Raw genomic sequence first — 25,737 nt, 5'->3', positions numbered from 1 at the left:
CGTTTCAGAGACGGCTGTGGGAAGATTTCCTTTGTTTGCCTCCCCACCTAGGATGTCTCTCAGTAGGTATAAATCTACATCTGGCATGGCTGGCAGAAGGGGCGGAGTCCTGGGTCACATGATGGACACTTACAGTGCCATCGGTCCATGTGACGGATATTACGATGCCTCTTTATGAAGCTTTTTTTTGTTATTCCTCGTGCAAACCCTGGGTGCCGGCATCCAGCCAATGGGGGAGGGGGGGGGTGGGGCGTATCTTGCTCGGACACATGGTGTCTCGCAGGGTTGCTGAGGACCAGGCCTCATGCATGTTGCCGAGGGCTGAGGCAGGCCACAACACACTCCATTCTGCTGTGATGAGTCACCCGACAAAATGACAGTCGTCTGGGGATTAAGAAAATTCACTTGAATACTCTGCTGTCCACCAGACTTCCTCTCCTCAGTCATACACAAGCCTCACTCCCACTTTTCAGACAAGAGAAAGTCATGTTTTTTTCTTTTAATCTCTTACCCTCGTTGGTCTTTTCGTGGAGATTTACAGCGGGGCTCGCTTCTCCATCCACGACGTCTTCTCGCCCAGACTTTTCCGCGGTACTCTTTTGCTTTTCTTGTACCAGTACTTTTTCCCAGAGAGGAGTAAGGAGATTATGCGTGTCGGCCAGCCATCACTGCGCACACCCCGCTAATGTATCGGAAGGGCCATTGCTCTTTTTTTAATGAAAATCTTGGTCAGAATTCTACCCAAGTCTCAAAGCTCAGTCCCAGCTGAACCTTCAACACAGAGTCTCATCACTTATATTCTGCTTGACCCCCTTCCCCTCATTGGGCAGAATCTCAGTGTCTGAACCAATCAAATATAACCCATGTGAAAACAAAAACAGCCATTAATAGTCTTCTACCAATCAGGAGATGAACAGATCCCAAGAACCCTGGGTAATGTGGTCTTCACACATGATATTTGTCTTCACTCTGGCGGTGCCACTTTAACAGTGGCTGCGAAGTGGTTTTTATCTCGGTTTGTTAGAGAAGTATGCAATTCCATGCAGCTAACACCCAGTGAATGCATGCCTTATATATTACATGCAAAGAAGTTTTACTGAATAGCCTTCAACACGCAGCACTGCGTGAATTGAGCATTTTCAGCCGTGATGAGTCGACTTGCTCAGAATAGCCTGATCTCATAACTTGCTAATGTTCTTTTATTATGCTGAACGGAGGTTGGCATGGGCGGGGCTGGCTGGGGGCTCATAGCCTGAAGGAATTTTGGTGAGCTTGAGAAGAAGTTCGCTGGACCACTATGCTAGAGACGTCTTTCAATATGTGGCACGTTTTTCATCCATGATGTGTTGACACCCCGTGCAGTGGGTGGCCACACCTTATGCTCACGCTTGGATAAGCAGACAGACGGACAGACGCAAAGAGGCCTGTCATTCGCCTTTCGGACGCAGTGTGCCTCAGGCTCCAGCGGGGGTGGGGGGGGGGGAGGTGTGCAGTCCTCCATACACAAGTCGGCGTGATAAATCAGTCCGTGCACCGGGGAAGGCCGGCATGGGCGCTGTCGCTGTTGTGTTTGCAGCATCCAAAGGAAATTTGGCAAGAAGCTCATAAAAATTCATTAAGTGCTTTTTTAGGAGACTCGTGTGTCGCGACAGTGTGCTCCCGTAGGGACAAGAAGTTGGTAGTTAAAGCCTGTCTGGAGAACAGATGCAACCTTTAATGACACACCTCTCGTTCTAATGCTGCCTTTTATGTGCATGCGTGTCTGTGTTTGTATGCAGTTCAGACATCAGTCTCTGGATGACTGTGTCCATCCCATCAGCATTCCACGGGTGTTCTAGCTGGACCCCTGTCTGAGTGCTAGACATGTGACATATCATAGGTGAAACTGCTGAGTCCTAATAGGCTGAATCTCGTGGAGGAGGCACTGACAAACCGTGCCCCTGCACAGTTTTGGGATCTGTTTGTCTCTCTTGTGGGAGAAAGCAAACAAACAAAAAAAAAAGATTTTTAAAACTTCTAAGGAATGTAAGCAGTTGTAAGCCTGGAGCCCACATGTAAACATCTCAGGAAAACAAAGAGAAGCAAAGTCTCCATTTTATTTTATCCGAGTTTTCCCCCTGACTACTAAAGAGAACAGGACTGACATCAGTAACACTAAGAAATGCATTGAAAACTGTGTAGATCTCCGTACAGATGATGATCAATGATTTTAAAGCTGCAGGACAGTTTCTGTGATGATGAAGATCTGAGATCTTAGAACTGCCGGACAGTCTCTGTGCTGATGATGATCAATGATTTTGGAGCTGCAGGACAGTCTCTGTGCTGATGATGATCAATGATTTTAGAGCTGCAGGACAGTCTCTGTGCTGATGATGATCAATGATTTTAGAGCTGCAGGACAGTCTCTGTGCTGATGATGATCAATGATTTTAGAGCTGCAGGACAGTCTCTGTTCTGATGATGATCAGTGATCTTAGAGCTTCAGGACAGTCTATGTGTAGCCGATGATCAATGAGCTGCAGGACAGTCTCTGTGCAGCTGATGCTCAATGATCTTAGAGCGGCAGGACAAACTGTAGGTCAATCGATCAGTCAGTCAATCCATTTATATTGTATAACACATTTATACGACATTACGTTGTCTCAATGCACTTTACATTATCTCTGCCCAAAGCCCTAAGTCACTATGTAGAATCACAGTCTTCTCAGACAGACACGGAGCATTTTTTCTGAAATGTGAAATGGATCTTTATAAAACCTCCAGCAAGGTGTTGCGTTGAGAGTAAGTGATTTTTTTTTGTTTGTTTGTTCCTCTATTCTCACTCCTCGCACCAGAAAGTCTTGCATCCCGTAGTTTAGCCAGTAAAATCGGAGCTTTGCAGCCTTCCTGGGTTCCTGTCCCCCAGATCCCATGCTCTCCCTCGATTTTAATCTTATTTCCCTTACATGAACTCTACCGGGGAACTCTACCCACCTCGCCCGCCTTCCCTGACCATCCCACACGGTGGATTTTTGTGTAGAGAATGCTTGATGAATTGGGAGTCTTCCACATGTGAGTCTGCCGGTGACACTGAGGTATGACCAAACACACTTTTCTACCAGGTAAACGCCCCCCGCCCCCACCCCCCCCCTTTATTTATATATGCCCCCAGCTATCGATCTCTGAGAGGCAGGAATAAGCAGCGCTGGGTAATGCAGAAGCACAACGTAATGCTTTTCTGGGGCAGCAGAGAGATGGGTGCTGCTGCTCAAGTTACTTTCAGGGGGGTTAGCTTATTCAGGGTGAGGAGCACAGACCCTAAGAGCTGTAATGCCTCCCAGCAGCTGAGGGGAGGTGGGGTGAGGGGGGGGGGGCAATCACACAACTAAAAATGCCAGAACTCTCGTATCTTATTTGGTTACGAGATTCCCCAGAAAGATATAATTACAAAATTGTGTGTGTGTGTGTGTGAGAGAGAGAGAGAGAGTGTGTGTGTGTGTGAGAGAGAGAGAGAGTGTGTGTGTGTCTCTGTCCATCACCTCTGATGTTCAATTATGATTTAGCTCTCGTGAGTAGAGTATGCGTGTGTGAGGGAGAATATCTCACCCATACACACATGGAGACACACACACACACTCTATCTCTCTCTCTCTCTCACATACACACATGGAGACACACTCTCTCTCTCTCTCACATACACACATGGAGACACACTCTCTCTCTCTCTCTCTCACATACACACATGGAGACACACACACTCTCTCTCTCACACACATACACACATGCACAAAGACAGAACAAGGGAATGCGGCGGTGGGGCAGGCTGCGAGGGGCACCCCTGGCACGACATCATGTTGCCCGGGTGACGACCTTTCGCCAATCGCTCCGCTCCCTGCCCTGCATGAGGAGGCTCTGCAGGTTGATCCGGCCGTACAGTTAATCAGGCAGATTATATGTGGTATTGTCCGCTAATTGCCAGCTCACAGAGATGATGCCTGCCTCTCAGACCCAGCTATGTCTCTCGTGTGCTTGTAGCACCACTTGGACAGATTTGCCCGGAGCTGGGCCTTCGCAGCAGGCCGCATCCTGGCTCTCCATACTCCCCTGGGCGTCTTTCCCTTTGATGTTACATGGGCTCCACATTTGGGAAGGGCGGCGTGATAGGCACTGTACCGTAAATAAGCATGCCCTGCTAGGTCCCCCCCGCCCCCGTCTCGTGCAGGCTGAGTCACATGCCAGATGCATACAAAGAACGCTGGGGTGGGAAGTTCATTCTCCAAAGGTGTGCTCCTCCCAGCTTAAGGCACCTCTTGCAGGCACAGAGTGTGTTTTTACTGCAACATGGGCATCAAGGAATGTCACTCTTTGATAAAATGCCAAATTTTGTTGCTACTCTGATGTTTTTTTATATTGTACTGTAATTGTAGGAGATATATGGCAAATAGTGGGAGTACTTGCTCTGCAAGTATACAAACTACACTGTTCATTGGTCCATTCAAATGGAGAGGCAGGTATCCAACCAGGGGACTGTGTTGCCAGCAAAGGCCCGCCCACTGAAGAGCGGCACTGCTTATTGGTGGAACCTGCCAAAGGACGCGCCCTTTGTTCCAGCTAGAATGGTGGGTCTTGCGATGGATCCACCATCTGTGCCCTCAACCTACCCAGCTGCAAGGTTTCTCCTCATCCTCCAAACCGCAATGGTCTCCAGTATGACACCAGTCAGAAATGGCACTATGGGAAAAGAATGCTCTGAGGGGTCACATAAGTTTAGTAGAAGCGGGGGAGTCACATCTCTCTCGGCCAGTTAAACAGCTGCACTTGCTTAATCCTGGGCAGATTTGTTTATCTGAGATGATGTTGGCTGTGCTGGGCTTGGTGCCATCGTGGTTTGGGTTGAGCGAACACTCTGGGAGGTAGAGATAGCATGGGATATGTGGACTTCAGATCCAATACAAATCAGGGCAGACTCGTAAATGTAAACTAGGCAGACAATGTAGATGCCAGTCAGACATAACTAATCGCTCAGAATTATATGCGATTCACCTACTCTATCCTGATGACCCCCTGAGGAATGTTGCTGTTGTATGATAGAGGAAGCTCTAGAATCTTCCAAAAGCCCCTACCTCTGGCCATTTCTGGCAGTTTGAAATCTCAGTACATCTCTAGAAGTTCCTGCTCGATCTGTGAAAGCAGTGTTTACACCCTGTCGATTCCGATGCACCTCCGGAACACTGGGGGCACCATGCAATTACCGTTCCCTCCGTGCACAACCTAAAACTTCTACAAACATGTATCAGCCTATGTGTATTAATAAAATAATCAGTCCTTCACCTAACTCCTGATTTTTAGGGATGTTGCTCCCTGTGGTCGTGTTTTATTTTTTTAAATCCTTTAATCCATAACGGTGTAGCAGTAGAGAGTTGCTGTGTTTAAAGCGCAGCCCGTTGAACGCTGCGGCAATGACGCTGTGGCTGGCTTGTTACTATCGCATGCATGGCCGCAGTGAGGCTCAGGCAGCCCGCCGCGATAATTGGCCGGGCGTCTATCCTTCAGACTGCCTCTGTGGTCAGGCGGGTAGTTGATCCTGTAAGCATCGAAGCTCAAAGACCAGGCCCAATTAGCGATGCGGAGCATCCATCCAGCCACAGAGAGAGCCAGCCTTTGTAGGGTGACCTGGCCAGAGATAAGCCTGGGGGATAGGGGAGTGAGGAGGGGGGTAACTGTCAGCCGGTCAGGGTGGGCGGGGGGCATCTTCACAGCCCTGCGGAGCCTGACTATTTGATGTTTCGGGAAAATATTATCGTCATTAATATTTTTGAGAATATGTGCTGGGCAATGTCACTGTAGCATGTAACTCAAGCTAAAAGACTTCTGTAGGACAAATTTGGTGTGAGCCAATGGGGGGCACCGTGTGGGTGGTCCTGACTGCGCCGACTGACTGCCACCCCCTGGGCCTACAGCCACCTTAGCTAATGAAACTCAACTGACCCTGATTGGACTAATTACTGTTTTCAGGATAAATTGGGTCAGCTGGATAGCAGCTGAGTCTGATGTCTACTCCCAGGTGTGGCCCATGTGCGCTGGGTGTGTGTCTGTGTGTGTGCGTTTTTGCGTGTGTGCCTGCATCTGCGCTGTGTGCCTGTTTGTGTGTGCGCTGTGTGCGCGCTGTGTTTGTGTGTGTGCTGTGTGCGCGCACTGTGTCTGTGTGTGTGCTGTGTATGCACTGTGGTGTGCTGTGTATGCACTGTGTGTGTGTGTGCGCGCGCTGTGTTTGTGTGTGCGCTGTGTATGCACTGTGGTGTGTGTGCGTTGTGTATGCACTGTGGTGTGCTGTGTATGCACTGTGGCGTGTGTGCGCTGTGTATGCACTGTGGTGTGCTGTGTATGCACTGTGTGTGTGCGAGGTGTTTTTGTGCCTGTCTGTGCGCACGCTGTGTCTGTGTGTGCTGTGTGCACACTGTGTTTTCATGTCTGTGCATGCGTCATGTGCTGTCTGTGTGTGTGCTGTTCGTCTGTCTGTGTCTGCTCATGGGCTGAGTGCCCTGCTGTGTTTCTGTCCCTCTGGTGCTGCTTATCTCAGTTGAACGCTCTTTGTGTGTGATTTGAGGAGGTCTTCCGGCTTTCAGTCTGGTTTTACCGTAATGACGTCTGTTTGCCGGCCGACCGGGTGCTGGACCTCATAAACTGCTGCACATGCTTAACATGCTCTGCCTGAAACCTTTATAAAGCAGCAGAATTGTTCACAGCAATTAGATAGTGCAGATTGTGTGGTCAGTGTTGGCCTTTGTGGGCCTGTTGACAGTGGCAAAGACACGATCGTGCTTTCTACTTGAACTGGCTCACTGGAGATTGAAAAAGAATGATTGATGCGATTTGTACAAGTACAGGTATGTTGGAATGCTTCTTTTCGCATATCCCATCTTGCTTTCCTTGATGCACACACAGACACACACACACACACACGCACTCGAGAGAAAATCTTGGGGCTCTGAATGCAGGATCAGACCAGTTATGGGGTCGAAGGCCGGGCTCAAGGGCCCAACAGACATGGCACTATCTGCCAAAGACAGGACTCAAACACCTGGCTGGTGTTACTCACCTCCTTAGACTGGATGTCTGTTTATGAGGACTGATATGTATCTAGGAAGAATGATCTGAAGCTGGCAGCTTTCAAAAAGCGAAATGATCGTACAAATGAACAACTAGTTTAAAGTGTAAGTAGATGATCGGACTTGGTAGCATTTATATATCAGCGCTTGATATCTTGTCATGGTGGATGGCAACATTAGCATTTTGAAAGAAGTTCTCTGAGTGGCTGCTGTGTGTGCGCATGTGTGGGGCGTGTATTTATTCGCCAGGAGGTGAACCCTCCCTCACCTCCTCCCCCACTGACCCTGGCATCCGGTGTGCACACAAAGTTGACCCAGTGTTCCCTTAAAGTCATAAGTGGAACGCCCAGATTTTGTGATTTTGGCTACTAGGTTCTAGATAAATAGCAGCCTCCCCTGCACTGAGAGGACCTTGGCATTGCTTAAGCACAGGAGGCGGAGCTTTGCTGGTCACATGACCTCCCCAGCCTATCAGCTTGCACAGACCAAGAAAGCGTGTCCATAAAGCATGTACAGGCACCGAGAAAGAGTTGTGTGTACAAGTGGGTGCAGATTCATAGATATAGTGTCTTAATTAAATTACGCCCCAGAACTTCTAATTAAGGACACCGAATGTTTTATCTGAAGGCCAATGCTAATTGTTGCTAGCTTTGGAGTGCATGCTCCATGACTTAATCCCCCTTTTGAGTAATAATATGCCATCAGCTTCATTAAAACAACATAAAAAGTGCCATCCTGTGATGAGCTACAGTGTCCCCCGCTTCTGTGTGCCGTAATCATGCGGCTGTTCGGCTTCAGCAGTGAGGTGGATCCGGGGAGCTGCCATTTTCCTGGCTCCCTGGACCGTCTCCGGCGTCGGATTTGCAAACGGGCACGAGGCACGTATGCAGGGATTTTTTTTACAGATAAATCCATCTCACTAAAGATCACGGAAAACATTCACGCATCCAGACAGTTTTGTCGGGGTGCAGTTTAACAGCGGCGATGCAGCTTATGTAAACATTAAAGCTGTCAAACAGCTTAAATTTTTAATCGGCGCTAAGCGCGCAACTTCAGAAAGACGTCTGCCTCCCGCGCTTCTCGTGAGGCTCTAAGACATCCCCGTCTCACAGCAGCTCTGGGTATCGTGGTGCATTTCAAATCGTTTTCGTTTAAACAGCCGATGACTTGGTACGCTTTTTAAATACCAACTCAGTAGCTTACTGGCATTGTTTGTAAGCGCCTTGTAGCAGGTTGCGACGGCTTTTTCTGAAGGGGGCTGCGACCTGTTATGAAGTCTAATGAGCCGATGGCACGTGACAGCGGGCTACTGCAGTGCAGCCTTATGATGGGTTGATTTTGTTTTTTACTCGTTAGGAGAAAATCAGTGATGGAGGTGATGGTGTAGTTCTGCTAAAATTTCAGAAAAGCAGCTTAGGATTTCAAAGGGATTCTCCGGCCACTTTTTGGTGTAGGACACAGAAGCCTGATTGCCGTTGAGTAAGATCAAAGACAACCTGATTTCTCAGCTGAGATCAAGTCTGAAATTATGCTTTATTTGCCAATTGCATGAGTACATTGGAAATGTTTCTTTTCGCATATGCCATCATCACACATACATGCACAGGAGCTGCAGGCAGCCCAGAGCTCATATCCGATTAGGAAGAGCTGCGCACCTCATTTCTGCACACAGACACAAACGGAGCCTCAGGACAGAGAAGAGCTGCAGGCTCCACTGGCCCAGTGCAGGGAGGACGCCGTCTTATGGCAGCTGACAGTGCGGCTGTCCTCTTCCATTAGGAGCTGCTGTAGGGCCCCAGGCAGGAACAGGGAGGGGGTTAGGGTCAGAACCGATGCAGAGTTGCAGTGAAAAGATACAAACCATGCAGTCTGTGTGTTCATGTAAATGGGCAGGTTAAAGTTCCTCGCTTTGAGTTTCCTTTCAGTTCTTTAAGTCATAACTGGAAAGCAAATTTATATTTGTCTTTTTTGGATTCTTTGGTTATGTGAAAAATGATTCGAACCGTATCTCAAATACAGTGATGTGAGCGGAGCCGTGAGGGTTGTGATCCGTCGCTCCGCTAAACCAAACCAAGCAAGCTACCTAGCGAATACACTTCTTACGTCGCACCCTACACAGCACATTACGGGTTTCATTACAGCTGTGTTTTAGAGAATTATCATGAATAGAGAGAAAACAAATCGGTAACAATGTCTAACCCAGACTCAACTAACATGTGGAACAACCAGTTAGTTGCGTTAACATCAGACAGTGAAATGTTGGTTGTCCACAGCGAAAACATTAACCTGTGGGACAATATTTTTATTTAGTAGCTACTAACTACGAAGTAACTTAAGTAGGAGAAGTGCAGCAGACTAGTTAGTCTAATCTAGTTAGTCTAGCTAGTCTCAATGTAAGACTTAAGGTACGATGAAGCTTGCGCTAAGATGCTGCAACCCATTGTTGGAAAGAGTGGGAGCCTGAGGCAGACCAGGGGCCCGGGACAGGGCGGGGGCCAGGACAGGGCGGGGGCCAGGACAGGGCGGGGCCCAGTATAGATCAGGGGCCTGGGACAGGGCGGGGGCCAGTATAGATCAGGGGCCTGGGACAGGGCGGGGGCCAGTATAGATCAGGAGCCTGGGACAGGGCGGGGGCCAGTATAGATCAGGGGCCTGGGACAGGGCGGGGGCCAGTATAGATCAGGGGCCTGGGACAGGGCGGGGGCCAGTATAGATCAGGGGCCTGGGACAGAGTGGGGGCCAGAACAGAGGGACCTCCCTGCCTCCCGGCCCTTTTCTCCCCTCTTCCTCTCCCATCCTTACTCCCTTATCTTTCATCTTTCCTTCCCTGTCTTCTTGTCCATCTCCATCTAACCCCCCATCTCCCAGAATGCTCTCCCCTGACCCCCACCCCACTGTGAGCAGCCGGACTCACAGTTAGCACTTCCGGCTCCAGGCTCAGCTATAACAGGCCTTCTCCCCGCAGCCAATGGGGGCTCAGAATAAAAATAAAAAGCCGTATTAATTAGCCATGTTGCAGGGGCCGTGTCCCTCCTGGGGCAGCCTGAGGGGAATGGTGAGTCACTCTGATTAAAGTAATAGAACTGCTTAAAATAAAAATAAAGCAATCAGGCAGGAAGGAACACCGGCCACACAAACTGCCCAGTGTGTGTGTGTGTGTGTGTGTGTGTGTGTGTGTTGGCCTGCTTGCTTGACAGTCCCTGACAGAAAGGCTGTAGGAATCCCGAGGAAGGGAGCAAAGCTATAAGTGCGGCCAGAATAGGGAAGTTAGGAGACAAACTGCACTATCGAGTCATGTGACACCCCCCCCCCCCCCCCCCCCCCGAAGGACATTGATTTGCTAGGAGTTCCAGACTAGCAGGGTCACATTTTAAGGATGCAGATAAATCCGACTGTCTGCTTGCCCTGCATTTCAGCTTCAAAAAGAGCCCAGACTGACCAGTTTGCTTCAAACAGAGGAAGACGCATTTATCGTCTAACACCGTGCTGTACCGAGGTCTATGCCCAGCCATATATGATGGATGGAATCATAGCCCATTGCCCTTGGCTCAGAATGTGTTTGTGTGTTTTCAGTATTTATGGATTTATAGAGCAAGTTCTGCAGGGTGCTCCGGATGAATGGGTTGTTTATATACGTGTTGTATATACTGCCATGCATTATATATGACTCTTTAAGAGATACGCCTTACTGTACTCCTGCTGTGCATGAAGGGCTGTGATTGAGCCGCTGGTCTGATGCAGGCCCCTCCCCTCCTCTCTTGCAGCAGTCTTATGCTCCTCCCCCTCACCCCATGGCCCCACCCAGCCCCAGCACCAACAGCAGCAGCCACAGCGCAGCTGAGCAGCTCAGTAAGACCAATCTGTACATCCGAGGTCTGCCCCCCGGAACCACGGACCAGGACCTGATCAAGCTCTGCCAGCCGTAGGTGTCCCGCACGTGTGAACGGATGCACACATCGCCTATGCATGCAAGAGAAAGTCACTAGCAGGCTCACATGGATTTCCTACATTCTGTTTTTGCTTTCCTTATTCAACAGTAAAGCTCACGACTGAAAGGAATATACTGTAAGGTGAATTGTAAAATCTAAATGGACCTTAGTGTGTAACAAAGCAAAGTCCCTTCTGATTAACTGCCAGCCAGTCCGGGGTGTCCACTGCGATGGACTGGCATCCCGTCCAGTGCGTCCACTGCGATGGACTGACATCCCGTCCAGGGCATCCCCTGCGACGGATTGGCATCCCGTCCAGGGCATCCCCTGCGATGGACTGGCACATTGATTTTGTGACATGCAAGATAATATAAATGCCATTATTTTTCAGTGTATTTTTTTCTTAATTTCATGTCACATTTTTGCCATCAATAACTTGACAGCAACGTAGATAACCTACAGCAAAGTTAAATGCATAATATATTGCTATCCCAAGACTTTTTCCTCACCTCTGAAACAGGAATTACTAAAATAAAGTCCAGCAGATCCATTCACAGGTAATTAGGTGTGATTTAGTAATTTATTTAATAGGTTAATGGGAAATTTTACAGGCAATCCATCATTTATGTGTAGAGAAGTGCGGATTGGTACAAAGCTGCAGTTTTTAATGTGATGCAGGTTGTGAACTTAGAAGATCGTTGAGCGTTCGGACAATCCCAATGTATCATGTGACATGATAAACCAGCAGATGTTAAACCAGAGATGGATTAACCTCACAGATGATTTTGACTCTGCAACCGCATATGAATATTTCAAAGTAAATGAAAATCCCGAAAGGAGCGCAGTGTGGATTAATGAGAGGTTCAGCCAGCCGCACTTTCCGTATGTTTGTGTCTTTCTTAAACTGCTGAAAGGATAGAAAATCACTCCATTTGGTAGCGATTTGTTTACCATTAACTGACACATTTTGAAATCCCTCGTGTTTAAAACACCTAAGAGCACTTCACAACACGAGTGAGAACTGAATATTGCCGAGTTAAATTAATTTGGAGTCTTTCTACCATCTTTGAGGAGTTTGTGCCTGAAATCCGCTTGCAGTGTAGCACTTACACTTCATCACTGTCAGCTGTCAGATCTGTAATATCTTAAATATCACCTCAGTTTCTTTAAAGTTTCATTTGTGTGAAATTATATTGTTAATTACGCGTCAGGCTGAGCACTGGTACAATACGGAGGGGGGGGGGGGGTTTACTAGTGAAATCACATATAAAATCATTATATATAAAACCCTTAAATGTACACAAAGAGAAATCCTGACATTTTAAAGCATGTAATTAAAGCTTCAAAGTAGCCTGCAGTAAAGCTGAATAAAATGGCAGAGAGAGCGATTTCTGCCGAATGGGAACATCTGTCTTCTGGGTTTTCCTGGTGAAGCTTTGTTTGAAACAGCACCTGAGAAGTAACCTAAATATCTGCAGTAGCTATGCATAACGAAGCTGTCTAGGCTGTCAGACTTGTAATAACTACTTAATTTAATGTAAATAAAATCCAAATGAAATGTTTTCAACCCGATGTGTCACTTGCTTATTGATTATTAAAACAGGGCAAACTAATTGGCACTGCAACTTGTAAGTGTGTTGCACAAGGCTAATATAAAAAGCATTTTAATGTAATTTAACAAATGGCACCAATAACCTCACATCATCAGCTGCAGTCGTGATTCGCAGAATGAATGGAAACCTCATATGGGATTTAAAAAATGGGGGAAAAAATGTTGCAGCCTTGTTACCAGAACGATGATATATACAGTAATTGTTTTGGTTGTTTCCTTTCGATACGTACAGCCTTCCTACGCCCCGACACCCACAAACACACATGACAACATATGCAGAGTCGTACGCCAGTACTGAGGCTTATTCGAAGACCCTGACATTCCTCAGCACTGAGTTCACCCGCGGCACATAGAGGGTCACGAACGTTAACTGGGGGCGGGGGGGGGGGGGGGGGGACAAGCGCTTGTGAAATGCTGGCTAGAAGCCAGAGAGCTGCTTGCGTAACGTCTCTGGGACCCTGTTTTTTAAAAGGCGTTTCTGTGTGATATCCTGCCTTGGGTTCAGTGACCGCAGAAAGGTCTAGCAATGCGCTGCAATGCTCAGGACAGTATGTTTTGACTAATGTAGCTGTAATGCTCACTGGAATACGCTTTGTAGCTATTTCGTAATGCTCTAGACAGTATGTTTCGTCTACCACTAACTCTTGATGGGGTAGTATGTTTTGTGATTCTCAGGGCAGTATGTTTCGTCTACAAGTATCTCTTGATGGGATAGTTTGTTCATTCTGTATGAGATTCTTTCGTGATTCTTGAGACAGTATGTTTTGTTGTGTTTTGTGTGCATTTTTACTATGAGCGTTGCTTCTTTATTTTTTAATAATACTCATGATGGTATGCTCCGTCTTGTAGCACTTTATAATACTCAGGACAGTTTGTTTAGTCTACAGTGACCTGTGACACGGTCTCTACACTGGGCACTACTGGAAATCCTGGACACCCTAGCAAAATGTCACTATGCCCCCACCCCAGCCAAAGTTGCATATCATTTTACGTATTCAGGGGGCGCTGTCGAGCGCCGAGTCCCCTGAATCTGCCAGGATATCCGTGCCCCTCCAATGCCCCTGGGGGTGGGTGTTCTCTATGGCTGCACATAGCGCATGTCAAGGTTAGAAAACAGAAGGATATGGCTGAGTTCTGAAATCCAAGGAAGTTTTCAGTGTGGGCGAGGTGGCCGTCTCTTGACATGCAGTCAGTGGGACGTGAGGCGGATGGTTTATGGAAGGATGTGAGGATGTTTTTTGAGGGAAGCTTTGACGTGAAGCTCTGAGGAAGCCTGCCGCACACAGAAGAGTGACCGTCTGCTCTGGCAGGCAGAGAGAGTCAGAGAGAGTCAGAGAGCCGCAGTCATTTGCCTCTGGATGAGGACTTAGAGAGCTCAGACGGACCAACTGGGATCACAGAGTAGCGAAACTGGTATGGGATAGCATCTCGATGTCAGGCACGTGCTGAGCGAAGAAGCGCTGCAATGGCTTACTCTGAAATGCACATGCACTTATGCAGAGAGGCTGTGGATCAGAGCCTTCCGTTTACATTCGCACACACCGCATATAATGCGATGCGAGATGAGCTTGCGTGGATCATGTCTCAGGAGGTATCAGAGGTATTGGAGTGGCAACACTATACTGTAGTAACTGGCTGGGGCTGCGGGCAGCTTCCGGGAGCTGGGAGAGAGAGGAGCCTCGGGTCACATCCAGAGGAATGTGCGGTTGAGTCCTGGGAGGCGAGCATTGTCATGGAAACCAGGCATCATCTGGTTGGGCTCTTTGTGCAGGGTGAGTCTGTCCTGACAATGAGGACACTGAGGAAATGAGCAGTGAAATATGACAGCTTTGTAAGGAAATTGAAGCGGGCCGCTACTCAGTCCACTGACCTGGGAACAGGCCTGTCAGTCCACTGGCAGCCACTGTGGTCAGTGAAGCCCCACTTAGCATTTCCTCTGCAATATGGCCACCCTGCTCAGCTCCCCTGCTCCACGGGGCTCAGAGCTGGGACGTCCTCCAGGCCTCCTGTAGGGCAGAAGGAGAAGTGCGTGTGGTCTGGCGCTGGGCACTGGGTGGCTAACATTTTGGGAAGGTCAGTTACTCTAGCTTTCGAGGGCACAAGTGACCCTGCCACAGTCTATGCACCGTTCAGCAATACACAAGCACATGCGTATGCCAGTGTTTTGTGGCAGCGGAAGAACAACACGTTTCCGGCGGGTTTAATTACCGCTCGTTATTCTGCCGATCCGAACAGAGTATGTGGATCGCTGTGTGACCACAGGGGACTCCTTGTTGGTCTCTTATTACCGTTTTTTGCAGATTTTACAGATGTGCCCGTACTTTGTACAGTTTGCTTTGAAAGCATTTTGTCTACAAGGTCAAGGGTACGTGGAGAGGACAGGTGAACAGGCTAAGGATCACACACCGTCCTCCTGCCTAGCGCTGTTGCGCTTGCAACCTTGAGGTAACATTGTGATCATGTTACAGCTGCTGAAATGTTCACAATATGTGTAAAAGGAAGCAATCGCTTTCAAGAAAAGGCTATAAGGTTGGACGCAAAACATAAATGTAAACAAGGACTAAAGTACCGAGGATCACACGTGGGTCGTCTTTGAGGGCAGTGGCACGGAGTCACAATAGGAATACATAAAATAAAGAGAAGCTCTGAGCACTGAAGTTAAGGCTGCGGACCAGGATCTGTAGTTGCTTAACCCTCTGGGGTTTATGGGTCGGGAACACACTTTCACTGCCTGGGGCATGGTTACGCATTTCATTCAATATCATAAACTTAATTCATGGCAAATAAATTATTTCTTGTATATTTGTTTTGGCATTAAACTCATCTTAATCATAGTGTACTTTGTAAATATGTCAGATTTATGTGAAGTTTGTAATTTTCAAAGTATAGACATTGCAAAATGCAGTTTGGAACACTTACAGAAACATTATAAAAGTACATAGTAAGCAATGGTGGCAGTTTGTTTTAATCCCAGATATCTGATCACCAAAGTCTTGGCTACATGAAGATGAGTAAATAGTGTAGTTAAAACATTCAGTTGGATAAATAAATAAATAAGAAAAACCAAACTCATGTCACTATTTCTGGTTCCTTTCATTGAATATGTAGCAAATTTCATGTGTATGCATGAGCCATTCACACCTGCACCCCCCCCCCCCCTTTTTATGGTGCTGATGGGGATAAAATCACCGTTGCGTTGTTCAGTCGAATGCGATTTGAATATGCGGAAATGCAGCTATTTAAAATGCGAATAGTGATCTTCAGGTGAGGGCAGCACTGCACGCCCCCGATGCAGGTAAAACCAGTTTACTTTTTTGCCGATTTAACCTAATTTTAAAAACTTTAATACTTCTGACAATTGACAGATTTGAAAAGAAGTCAGATTAAGTATATAGTCAGCGTTTTTTTCTCATGTTTCTATAACAAGATTTGAGTTATGAACTGAAATACGCGAGACAGATACGCGGCATCATCGACGATGCCGTCAACCCCAGAGGGTTAAAACCAGGCCATGCCTTCAAACGGAGGTGGTGCCCTCTAGCAGATGGGAGGATCCCTAACTTGACCGTCCGGTATTAATAAACTATCGCCAGCTGTGTGGAGCTTCACATTAGCTTCCAGTACAGAAAGGAGGCGGTGAACTAATGAGAAGAACAGCCTCTAATTGGCGACCCAGCGGTTCCTGGATTCCAGCAGGGGTCAGCTGACCTTGGGCCTGTACAGACTGTTCACTCTGGAGCTTCCAGCAAGGGGCAGGCAGCCAGACCACTTGGACAGTCGGAGCACCGAACCTCCTGGGGCCAGCTGTCCTTGGGACTTTCGCCCGAGAGGCCTGCTCTTGCGACACCTCGATAGCATTTCGGAAAGATGTTCCAGGGCTGACTTGTAATGCCTGACCAGAGCACCATCAGTATTTGGAGCTTAGATAGTCATTGTTAGTGTCTCCACAGTGGATAATGACTGCCGAACATGGGGAACATGCCGAAGACACATTCGCCGTCTCTGTTGCGAGTGCTTTGGTTGCATGTTAATGCAGAAAGGCATCGACACAACACGCTCGCCCACGCCTGCACCTCCAGCGTCTTTGCTCTGTGGAGAAGCCATGACCTTCCCCAGTGCACACCACTCAGATCTGCCTCCTCTTTCCTCGGTTTGTTATCCTTGTACATGTTTGCTCCTGGGTTTTTTCCCCCCAGAAACGTCAACTGAGGGAGATTTATTTTTTTCAATAAATGGTTGCCTGGCGAGGAAGTGGCCAAATGCCGATCGATGGCGGGAGCAGAAATGGTTTCCGTCTGTCGGGCAGATTTTCTCCCCCGAACGCTCTTTGAACACTGGGTCTATAATACCTGCGTGCTGTTGGAGTTCTTCTCCTTCCAGTGCTTCTTTATGCCTTTGTGCAGCTGTGGATCCTCATCAGAGTCAGTGACACAGCCCTCTGAACATCTTCTGCTAAAGACTCTGAAGTCTAATTACCCGATTTTTCCTCCGAGCTCAGAGCCTAGTTACCTTCTAACTCATTTTGTCGTTTCCAAATCTCTGCGAAGGGCCTTTATATACAGCGCGATCTGCACTAAGCTGATATTGCTTCATGAGTTCTACTTTCTTGCAATGCAGTTAAAAAATCATGTTCTGTGGATTATTACAATCCATAAAATGCTACTTGCAGTGTAAACAACAGCAAGACTGTCATTTTAGCAGTAACTAAGGTAGATAAATCACACTAATGTTCTCAGAGAGCCTTATAGGTATACTGTCTGTGGAAGATGTGGTTGCCGATATCTGGTCCAGAATCTGGTAGTCAGCAGGTATAGTTCATCCCTGAGGTGTAGCCATGAAATGTGATGCACGGCAAGCCGGCATTCTCCTCCCAGATCGCCCCACTTTGCCACAGATCTCCAGTGGTCCTTCAGAGACTGGATCCTTTAAGATGAAACCTTGGGCAGATGTTGAGGCCGTGAAACCGGACCCCATACCCCTCACCTGATAAGCTGGCTGTGGGGGGACACCGGAAGGATAGGATGAGGAGAAACATCTGACTGTCAGGAAATGGTCCTCATCTAGCCCCCCCCCCCACACACATCTGACTGAGAACTGGACAGCTTCTCCCCAGCCTTCTTCCCATTCCGCGCTTCAGCATGGGTCAGCATACATGTTACTCGCCTTCTAATCCAGATGGGCTGCATCCATATCCAGACACTTAGCAGTGATGGTGTCGTGGTCTACTGGCTAATCTAATACTCACACACCAGGACCTTATGCAGTATGTTAGAAATCACACAGCAGAGTCTAAAGCACAGCCCATAATGATGTCTTCACGAAAACCGGAGAGTGCGGTTGAAGGACTTATGGATATGACACGAGGGCAGTGACTCCAAGGAGTATGTGATTAAGATTTTAAGGGCCTGAAAATAATTAGTGTCTGGAGCAGAGAAATGCCAGGGAATTGAAAGGCTCTGGAGAAGCGTAGAGCACAGCTTGGCAACACAAGCCGAACGGCCGATTAACAAACATTGCTTCTGTATCCTTTGAAACGCAAAGCCTTGAAGACCGCTAAGGGGGATCGATGCAAAATAAATATCACACATGGGCTGTCTTATCTCAGCGCTTCTTAAGTAAATGACAGAAATGTGTAGACAGGACGTACGCATGGGTAACTAATTAGGACTTACCACAGAGGGACCTTGGTATGACTAGAAAGGCTGGCTAGGATGAGTATCAAAGTAGATATGAGGCTGTCTACCTGGGGAGGGACAGAGGACATTGGGAATGTGGCCCCTAGGGGGCAGCACTGAGAGACGGACCCTTGTCGTCATCCATCGGCAGATGGCTTATGTTCAAAGGCTTACTGGGAGGATGAATGGCTGACAACACGAATGCATTTGATACACAAGAGCGGAAAGTTTCATTGGCGTCTGAGGAGGAGAGTGTGCAGGGGAGCAGGTGAGGGACGAACGAGCAGCCGGGATGCCTACGCTAAAGCGATGAGAGATCTGATGGTGGTTAAACATTCTGGGAAGCCATGTCACAGAGGCTTTGGGAAAAGGGGGCCCGGGTTGAGCTCCGAGAGCGGAATGACCCCGGAATCACAGCGAGGTCTGCTAATGAAAATGGGAAAAAACAAAGAAACTTTCCTGAACTTTCCTAAGCGTGTGTCGGGGCAGGCGGGCGCCAGGGTCCAGGGTAGTGGCGGAGGAGGACAGCCACCTCGCTGTCACACAGAGTTGGAAGCGATGGTCCCCCCCCATCCATCCCCACACGGCTGTCACAGTCAGCCAGAAGATAAACAAGCCAAGAGCACTTTAAGGAGCTGCTGTTTATTTGATTATCTCTTACGCCGCCGGCTCATTCGTATCGAGGGCGCCCCTGTCCCCCAGTTCTCCAGCTTAGATAAGGAGCCGACTTCAAACATACATCAGCCGGTTCTCTAGCTTGATATTAGAACCGACAGCCTCCTTAACCTGCGCCGCAACCGGAGAGAGTATGTCTGTCACTCTGACCTCGCGGCGGCACCACCCCATGCCCTGCCCTGCTGAGTCCAGCCCCGATCACTCTCTTCTCTACCTGAAAGTGTTCTGTGATTCTGTGGCCAATCACTGGCTTTACCATCAAATACGTTTGGTGTCTATTCAGTGAAATGCCAAAGTTGCATTAAAAAAAAATCACTTGGAGAATCCTAATCTATTCACTTTTCAAAAGAAGCAGCTTGTAGCCTCTGTAATCGTTACTCAAAGCCCAAATGCTGTATCAGCCGGCAAAGGTTATTACTGAGAGTGGTGTCATAGCTGAGAAGATTTCAAATATGTTTGAGTTGTGAGTTTGTCACCTGAGCTCACCCCCGGGAAAGTAGACAATTAAATGGCATAAATGGTTGGCCTTACATCACTGGCTGATTGAGATCATCAGGTGAAATTAGCAGTTTACTGTATGGATAAATGGCACCTTAAAAGTAATAACTAACTAGCAGCATATTGACCTTTTTAATCCAATATATTAGATTAATTGGAGCGTGTAATAATGGTGATTATTCAGAAAAATTGAGTCCCATAATTCTCTTCTTGCATATTCTGGTTTGAGGCATGTAAAAGTACTTAGAAACGCAGGATGAAATATTTAACTTTGCTTCAGTCAGTATGAAATATTTGTCAGCAGCTATGCTTTCTTTGTCCAATATGTATCATATTGAATCGGTAAACAGGATCCAGTTTTAGTTCTTTATCTACCGGGTTTCACGAGGAGGAGGAGGAGGTGTTGATCCTGGACAGTAAGCACTCATGGGAGTTTTACTTACACAGCAATTTTCTGATGGCAGAACAAAAAAAATGATTGGTTCAGAGAGATAATCAATCAGATCTTGGTCACATGGTAGACCAACCAGTCGGATGTCTCGGACCTGCCTCCTCTTCAATTTGATTGGTTGTCTCTCTGACCCGATCACTTTCCGTTCTGCACTGGGAACATTTTTGCGTAAGTAGAACTCCTACAACCACAAAAAGCAGTAAACCCCTTCTGGGTTTATCTGCAAGTGCATGGCACACCCACGTGAGCCCCCAGGCCAACAGAGCACCTCCATATAACGTGGGGACCTTGGAGAAAACCACACACTGTCATTCTATGCCAGGCTTAACTTTACAAAAAATGCCAGGTAACTATAACACTAGTTTAAAATAAATCTCAGCAGTTTCCACTTGTATTGAAACTGATTGTAACTCTCAGTTCACGGAGAGGGAACTACATTTTCTCTAGGTCGAAGGCTTTATGAATTCCGTAGAATAAAGGGACTATTGTTGCACATGCAGTTATTACAAATTAGCTTACATTCCTGTTCTTAAGTTCACAGAGACCTATTTAGCTTTGAGTTTCTGTGGCTTGGCTGGAATATTTCTTGCATAAAAGCTAAGAAAAAACAATATTTAGTGGGTGTGGCCATATGAGGTAGAAAGCCTGTGTTGCATTTGGTCTCAGTAAAAAAACAAAAGACTTTCGTGGGTGCGATCACATAAAACAAAGACTTGTGTGTTCGTGTTCGTAAGTTGTCCAGGAGATAAAGGTACAATGGAGGTCGTCACTTTGCATAAAACGGCACAGATGGGTGTGGCCATATTAAATAAGTATGATGAGGTCATAGTGGGAATGGCCCTATTAAAGACGTATGATGAGGCCTGGTCACACTGGATAATTTTGGCAGAGTTGTAGTGGATGTGGAAAAATGTGCTAAATGTAATAAGTCTCTGCGGGTGTGGCTTACGAATGAAATAATGTGTCTGAGGCGCACACTTGTGATTTTGCCTCAGACCCAGCACTCAAAGTGTCTCGACAAATATGCATTCGCTGAGGGCGACGTTTGTCTTTCCACTTTGGAGGTTTAAGTAAGCCTTAGAAAACGAGGAGTTGGGCCCCATGTTACTACTGTGGTTGGCGGTGTGTTCACCCTGCACTGGGGTGTGGAAGCACTAGCGCCATCTTTTCCATGTGGTGGGCTGGTAAACTGGGACCATGCATTTGTGCTGTGACATTTCTTGTTGGTCCTACCCTCTCACACTGTGCTTTGGAGTCGTGTCACATGACGCTCTTTCTGCAGGCATTACAAATAGCGGCTCAAGTTGTGCCGACCATGAGTCGGCAGTTGGTGTTTTACCCATGGGGGCGTGGGGGTGGGATGACCCCACTCCTCAGTGGCCAAAGATGAGGGGAGCATCTTACTGTACTGCCTGGTCCATGCAAGCAGATTGCCAGCAATTTGGGTGTGTTTGTTTTTTGGGATTTGGCAATGATGTCATTTGTCCAGGCTGACTGGCGTCAGATTTCCATAGCAACGTGAGCACCACCCTACCCCAGCATCCTTAGTATTGGCTAATCCATTCTGGAGCCCCCGCTGGCCTGTTGCTCTTTGCCCAGCTGTAAGTGTCTTCTAGCAGACTGGTTTCTCCCCATTAGCCTGCGTCCAGTGAGGACAAGTACAGTAGCATTACGCCCTATTGGTTGTGCTAATAGCAACAGTAGCATCAGTAGATACTGTACTGTAACAGCCTGAATCGAGTTTGTAGTTGATATTGTACAAATATTATTTTTTTTGTGGCATTGGAGTTTTTAGTTTTTTTAGTAATGGTACATGTACAATATAGTAAAAATATTAGCAGTGAGCATGGTGTTCTTTGGAGTTTGCTAGTTGCAGTACTACAGTATCTTTATTGTAAGGATATTAGCAATTAGCATGATGTCAGTAGTAGTTTGATGGTCGGAGTAGTATCTGTATTTTAGGGATATTAGCAATTAGCATGATGTCAGTAGTAGTTTGGTGGTCGGAGTAGTATCTGTATTGCAGTAGTATCTATGTGGTAGTGATCCAGTCAGCAGCCATGGTAATTATAGAGTGAATTTTTCATACCTTTCTCAGGAACAAACTGTTTGTAACAAATTTGTAATAAATACATATAGTACAGCCAATACTGATCGGATTCCTGTGTGTTTTTGGGACCACTGGCATTTGGCATGTGAATTTGCCCAAGGGGCGTTCATCTCTTTCTTTCATGAGGTTGCGTCACCCCACGGCAGAGTTCGTGTACTGCCACTCTCGCAGATGCACACTGTTGTGCTAAATCCTCAATAAAACCGCAGCTTTTCCAGGAACACTGCGATAATGATGCAGGGTGCAATTTCCCCGTGACCCAGAAGCTGGATGCTGCTGGGGTTCGAGTTGTAGATGCGGAGCTCAGCTTTCCAGTGCGCCAGGGTTCAAGGTCAAGGGTCACTGTGGAGTTTGCTGGAAGGACGTGGAACGTGACAATCCCCATGCACCCCGAGGGGTCTTGCCTGGAGTGCAGTGCGGTCCTCACTGGGAGGACAGAGATACCAGCCTCCAGTTCAGAACAAAACAGCACTTTTGGCATTTTTAGGTTTCTGACTGCATTCACGGATTTTTATAAATTTGTGTTCTGCCTAGTGGGGACTGGAAGGATGCCCCTAAAAGGTCAAAATAGCATGTTTTTATCACATTGTGGGGACATTTGTTTCCCACAGTGTAATATATACATGACCCACATCCACAGACACACACACAAGCAGACGTGGGTGCTCGTGCTTACATGCCGACTACAGACAGCTTTGTGAGGGATATATACCACTGTGGGACTCTGGGCCGAGTCCTTTGTGGAGGTCGTTTGTGTGGCTCAGTCTATGCGAATATACTGCGAATATACTGCGAATATACTGCCACCTGCTTCCAGGGCTTTTATTGAAATTGTAACCCCCACCCGCCCACCCCCCGATGGCTGCCCTCTTGCAGCCTGAATGCAAATATGCAAATGAGCATAAATTTGTTCTACACTTTTATAGCAACAAGAGTATAAATACGCTAACACTGCAGACAGTCCACAGCCAGTAATTTTCCCGTTGAGTGCCATGCTTTAAAGGGCCCTGTCTCCTCATCTGTTGCCCTGTCCCATTAAACTGTTTGGCCATACAGTGTGCGGGGGGGTGGGGGGAGGCTCCGCCAGTGTGTGCCATAAAACTCGCGGCTGGAAATGAGCCCGGATGGTGACGGGAAAGTGATCCCGCCTTTATTAAACCTCCCCGTCCTTGTGAACAGGAAATGTAACACTCCCTTTCTTTTGCCTGGAGCCTGTGCAAGATTAATTAAAAGTCTCGCCGGCTCTCAGCTCTTGGGCGTGGGTGGCAGCAACACTTCTCCTCTTTTTTATGAACAGAAAAAAAAAACAAACAACATTTCCTCTGAGCCGCCCTGGATCGCGGCGCGCGGACGGAATTCGCTGGTGCAGCAGAAATGCCTCTTTTCCGTTGGCTTCCATGACTCTGCTCTCAGTCATCGTGCCGTTCGATGAGGCTGCTTGGCACCATCTGCCTGGTACCCAGAAATCTTTGGGCCGTCAGTGACGAGAGGGCTGGCGGATCATGTGACCTGTAAGGTGACCTGCGCACTTTGCGCATGTCCGGCTTTGGCACGTGTAACGCATTCCATCGTGTGTTCTGATAGTGCGCAGAACGGCATGTACGTGTGTCCCTGGAGCAACCTCAGTGGGCTATTAAGAGAACATAGCTCAGTGAAAAGCAGACCTGGGGGGCATTAACTACGCAGACTGGAACACATCGGAGGACCCAGACTCAGACGATGACGACATTAAGGGCTGTGGGATCGGTGCTTACAATCCTGTGGATAATTGCTTTCTTTGCCGCTGCCAAGCGCATTACCTTGCTTTAAAATGATGAAAGTCACAATAATTCGGAGAAACTGAGCGCAAGGCGGAGAGAGAGAGTGAAACAGACGTGTAATAAACACCATAAGTCAGAGGATGAGGTGCGGAGACTGTGAGGTTGGAAGGACGGGGTGATGATGGGCCTCTCTGCCCCACCGAAACTCCCCACCAGCTGTAACGTTTAGACGCTGATGGTAATGGATCTTCTCATCTTCTCGTCTTGATGTTCTCCTTTGGCTTATAAAGGCTTCCTCATCTGCTTTGTATTGTCTGTGGGGGTCTCAGAGCAGATGTTTCCGGGTTTAAACATAAAACAACCTTACGTCAGGATTAATGGCCACAATTGGCCTTAAATAGTTTTTTTTTTTTTTTTTGCTCTATTGTGAAGTCTTAATGAAAAGCCGCACATCAGTGAAGGGATCCTGTGTTTTCTGGTTCCTTATATATTTTGTGGGTCACACTGGGGGACAGTCAAACTCAGAAGGGGCTTTGTCGGCTTTCGACAGGAAGCATCCACCACCCTTTTACTCAGGGCTGCTACCACAGAGAACAAAACCACAGCCTCAACCCTTGCATTTCTTACCGTCATCGGTGGCCATCATTTGCAAGCAGCCCGGTCATTCTCAAACTGTAGGCTCTGGATTTAGGTGCCACTAACACACAACTACGGGACATTGATGAAACGCTGGTGCGACGTAAAACACCTGAGATGGGGCTGGCTGAATAGCCGCACTCGTTAGATCCCCCTCTCCGGGACAGAAGCCTGAGGCTTGCTGGAAAGACTAAGTGACGGTCAACCAGCATCTGTGAAGTGTTGGTTATGCTGTAGGGCAGGAGCCGTGAATGTATGTGTGTACTTGTGTGTTTCTGCGTCGCTCATGCGGTGTGGTTGCCCCTTGTTCTCTTAGCTTGGGTTTATCCCCTGTTGTTGTTTCAAAGTGGAACAGGCAGAGCCATTTTCCCTCAAAACCACTCCTTTCCGGCCCCTGACACGCCTCTGACACACTGCCGGCATGGCTTTACAGTGCCCCTGACACACCTCTGACACACTACCGACACGCCTTTACCGTGCCTCTGACACACTACCGACACGCCTTTACCGTGTCTCTGACACACTGCCGGCATGGCTTTACCGTGACCCTGACACACCTCTGACACACTTCCAACACGGCTTTACGGTGCCCCTGACACGGCCCTAACACCTTCAGACACACTGACGACACGCCCCTGACATGCTGTTGACATGCTGCTGGCACACCTTTGACACACTGCCAGCACGCTTTTACCGTGCCTCTGAAACACTACCGACACGCCTTTACCGTGTCTCTGACACACTGCCGACAGGCCTTTACCGTGCCTCTGACACACTACCGACACGCCTTTACCATGCCTCTGACACACTACCGACACGCCTTTACCGTGTCTCTGACACACTACCGACACGCCTTTACCGTGCCTCTGACACACTACCGACATGCCTTTACCGTGTCTCTGACACACTGCCAACACGCCTTTACCGTGCCTCTGACACACTGCCGACACGCCTTTACCGTGCCTCTGACACACTACCGACATGCCTTTACCGTGTCTCTGACACACTGCCAACACGCCTTTACCGTGCCTCTGACACACTGCCGGCATGGCTTTACCGTGACCCTGACACACCTCTGACACACTTCCAACACGGCTTTACGGTGCCTTTGACATACCATTATTGTCTCTTAAACGCCATGATGTGCACAACGCCTCTGTCATGCCCCCAGCATGTCACAATTCTAAGGTCTCCTTAACGTGCACCTAATACATTTCCTGGTGTGTCTTTACCGTGCACGAGGCCCCTACTGTGTGTCACTGTGACATGCTTCTGACGTGATCAGGTCCCAGTCCCCTTAGGG

General features: G+C 47.9%; 1 protein-coding gene across 1 annotated transcript in view; it reads left to right on the top strand.

Moving 5' to 3' along the window:
- LOC125748586 (RNA-binding motif, single-stranded-interacting protein 3-like) overlaps window positions 1–25,737 on the top strand; it is a 157,891-nt gene that overhangs the window by 39,723 nt on the left and 92,431 nt on the right. Inside the window, 1 exon segment of the mRNA XM_049024886.1 lies at window positions 10,856–11,010. Coding sequence (XP_048880843.1) covers window positions 10,856–11,010 — 155 coding nt within the window.

This window comes from Brienomyrus brachyistius, chromosome 9 (genome assembly GCF_023856365.1).
Source record: "Brienomyrus brachyistius isolate T26 chromosome 9, BBRACH_0.4, whole genome shotgun sequence".
NCBI lineage: Eukaryota > Metazoa > Chordata > Actinopteri > Osteoglossiformes > Mormyridae > Brienomyrus > Brienomyrus brachyistius.
This window is presented reverse-complemented; position numbering and strand designations above follow the sequence as displayed.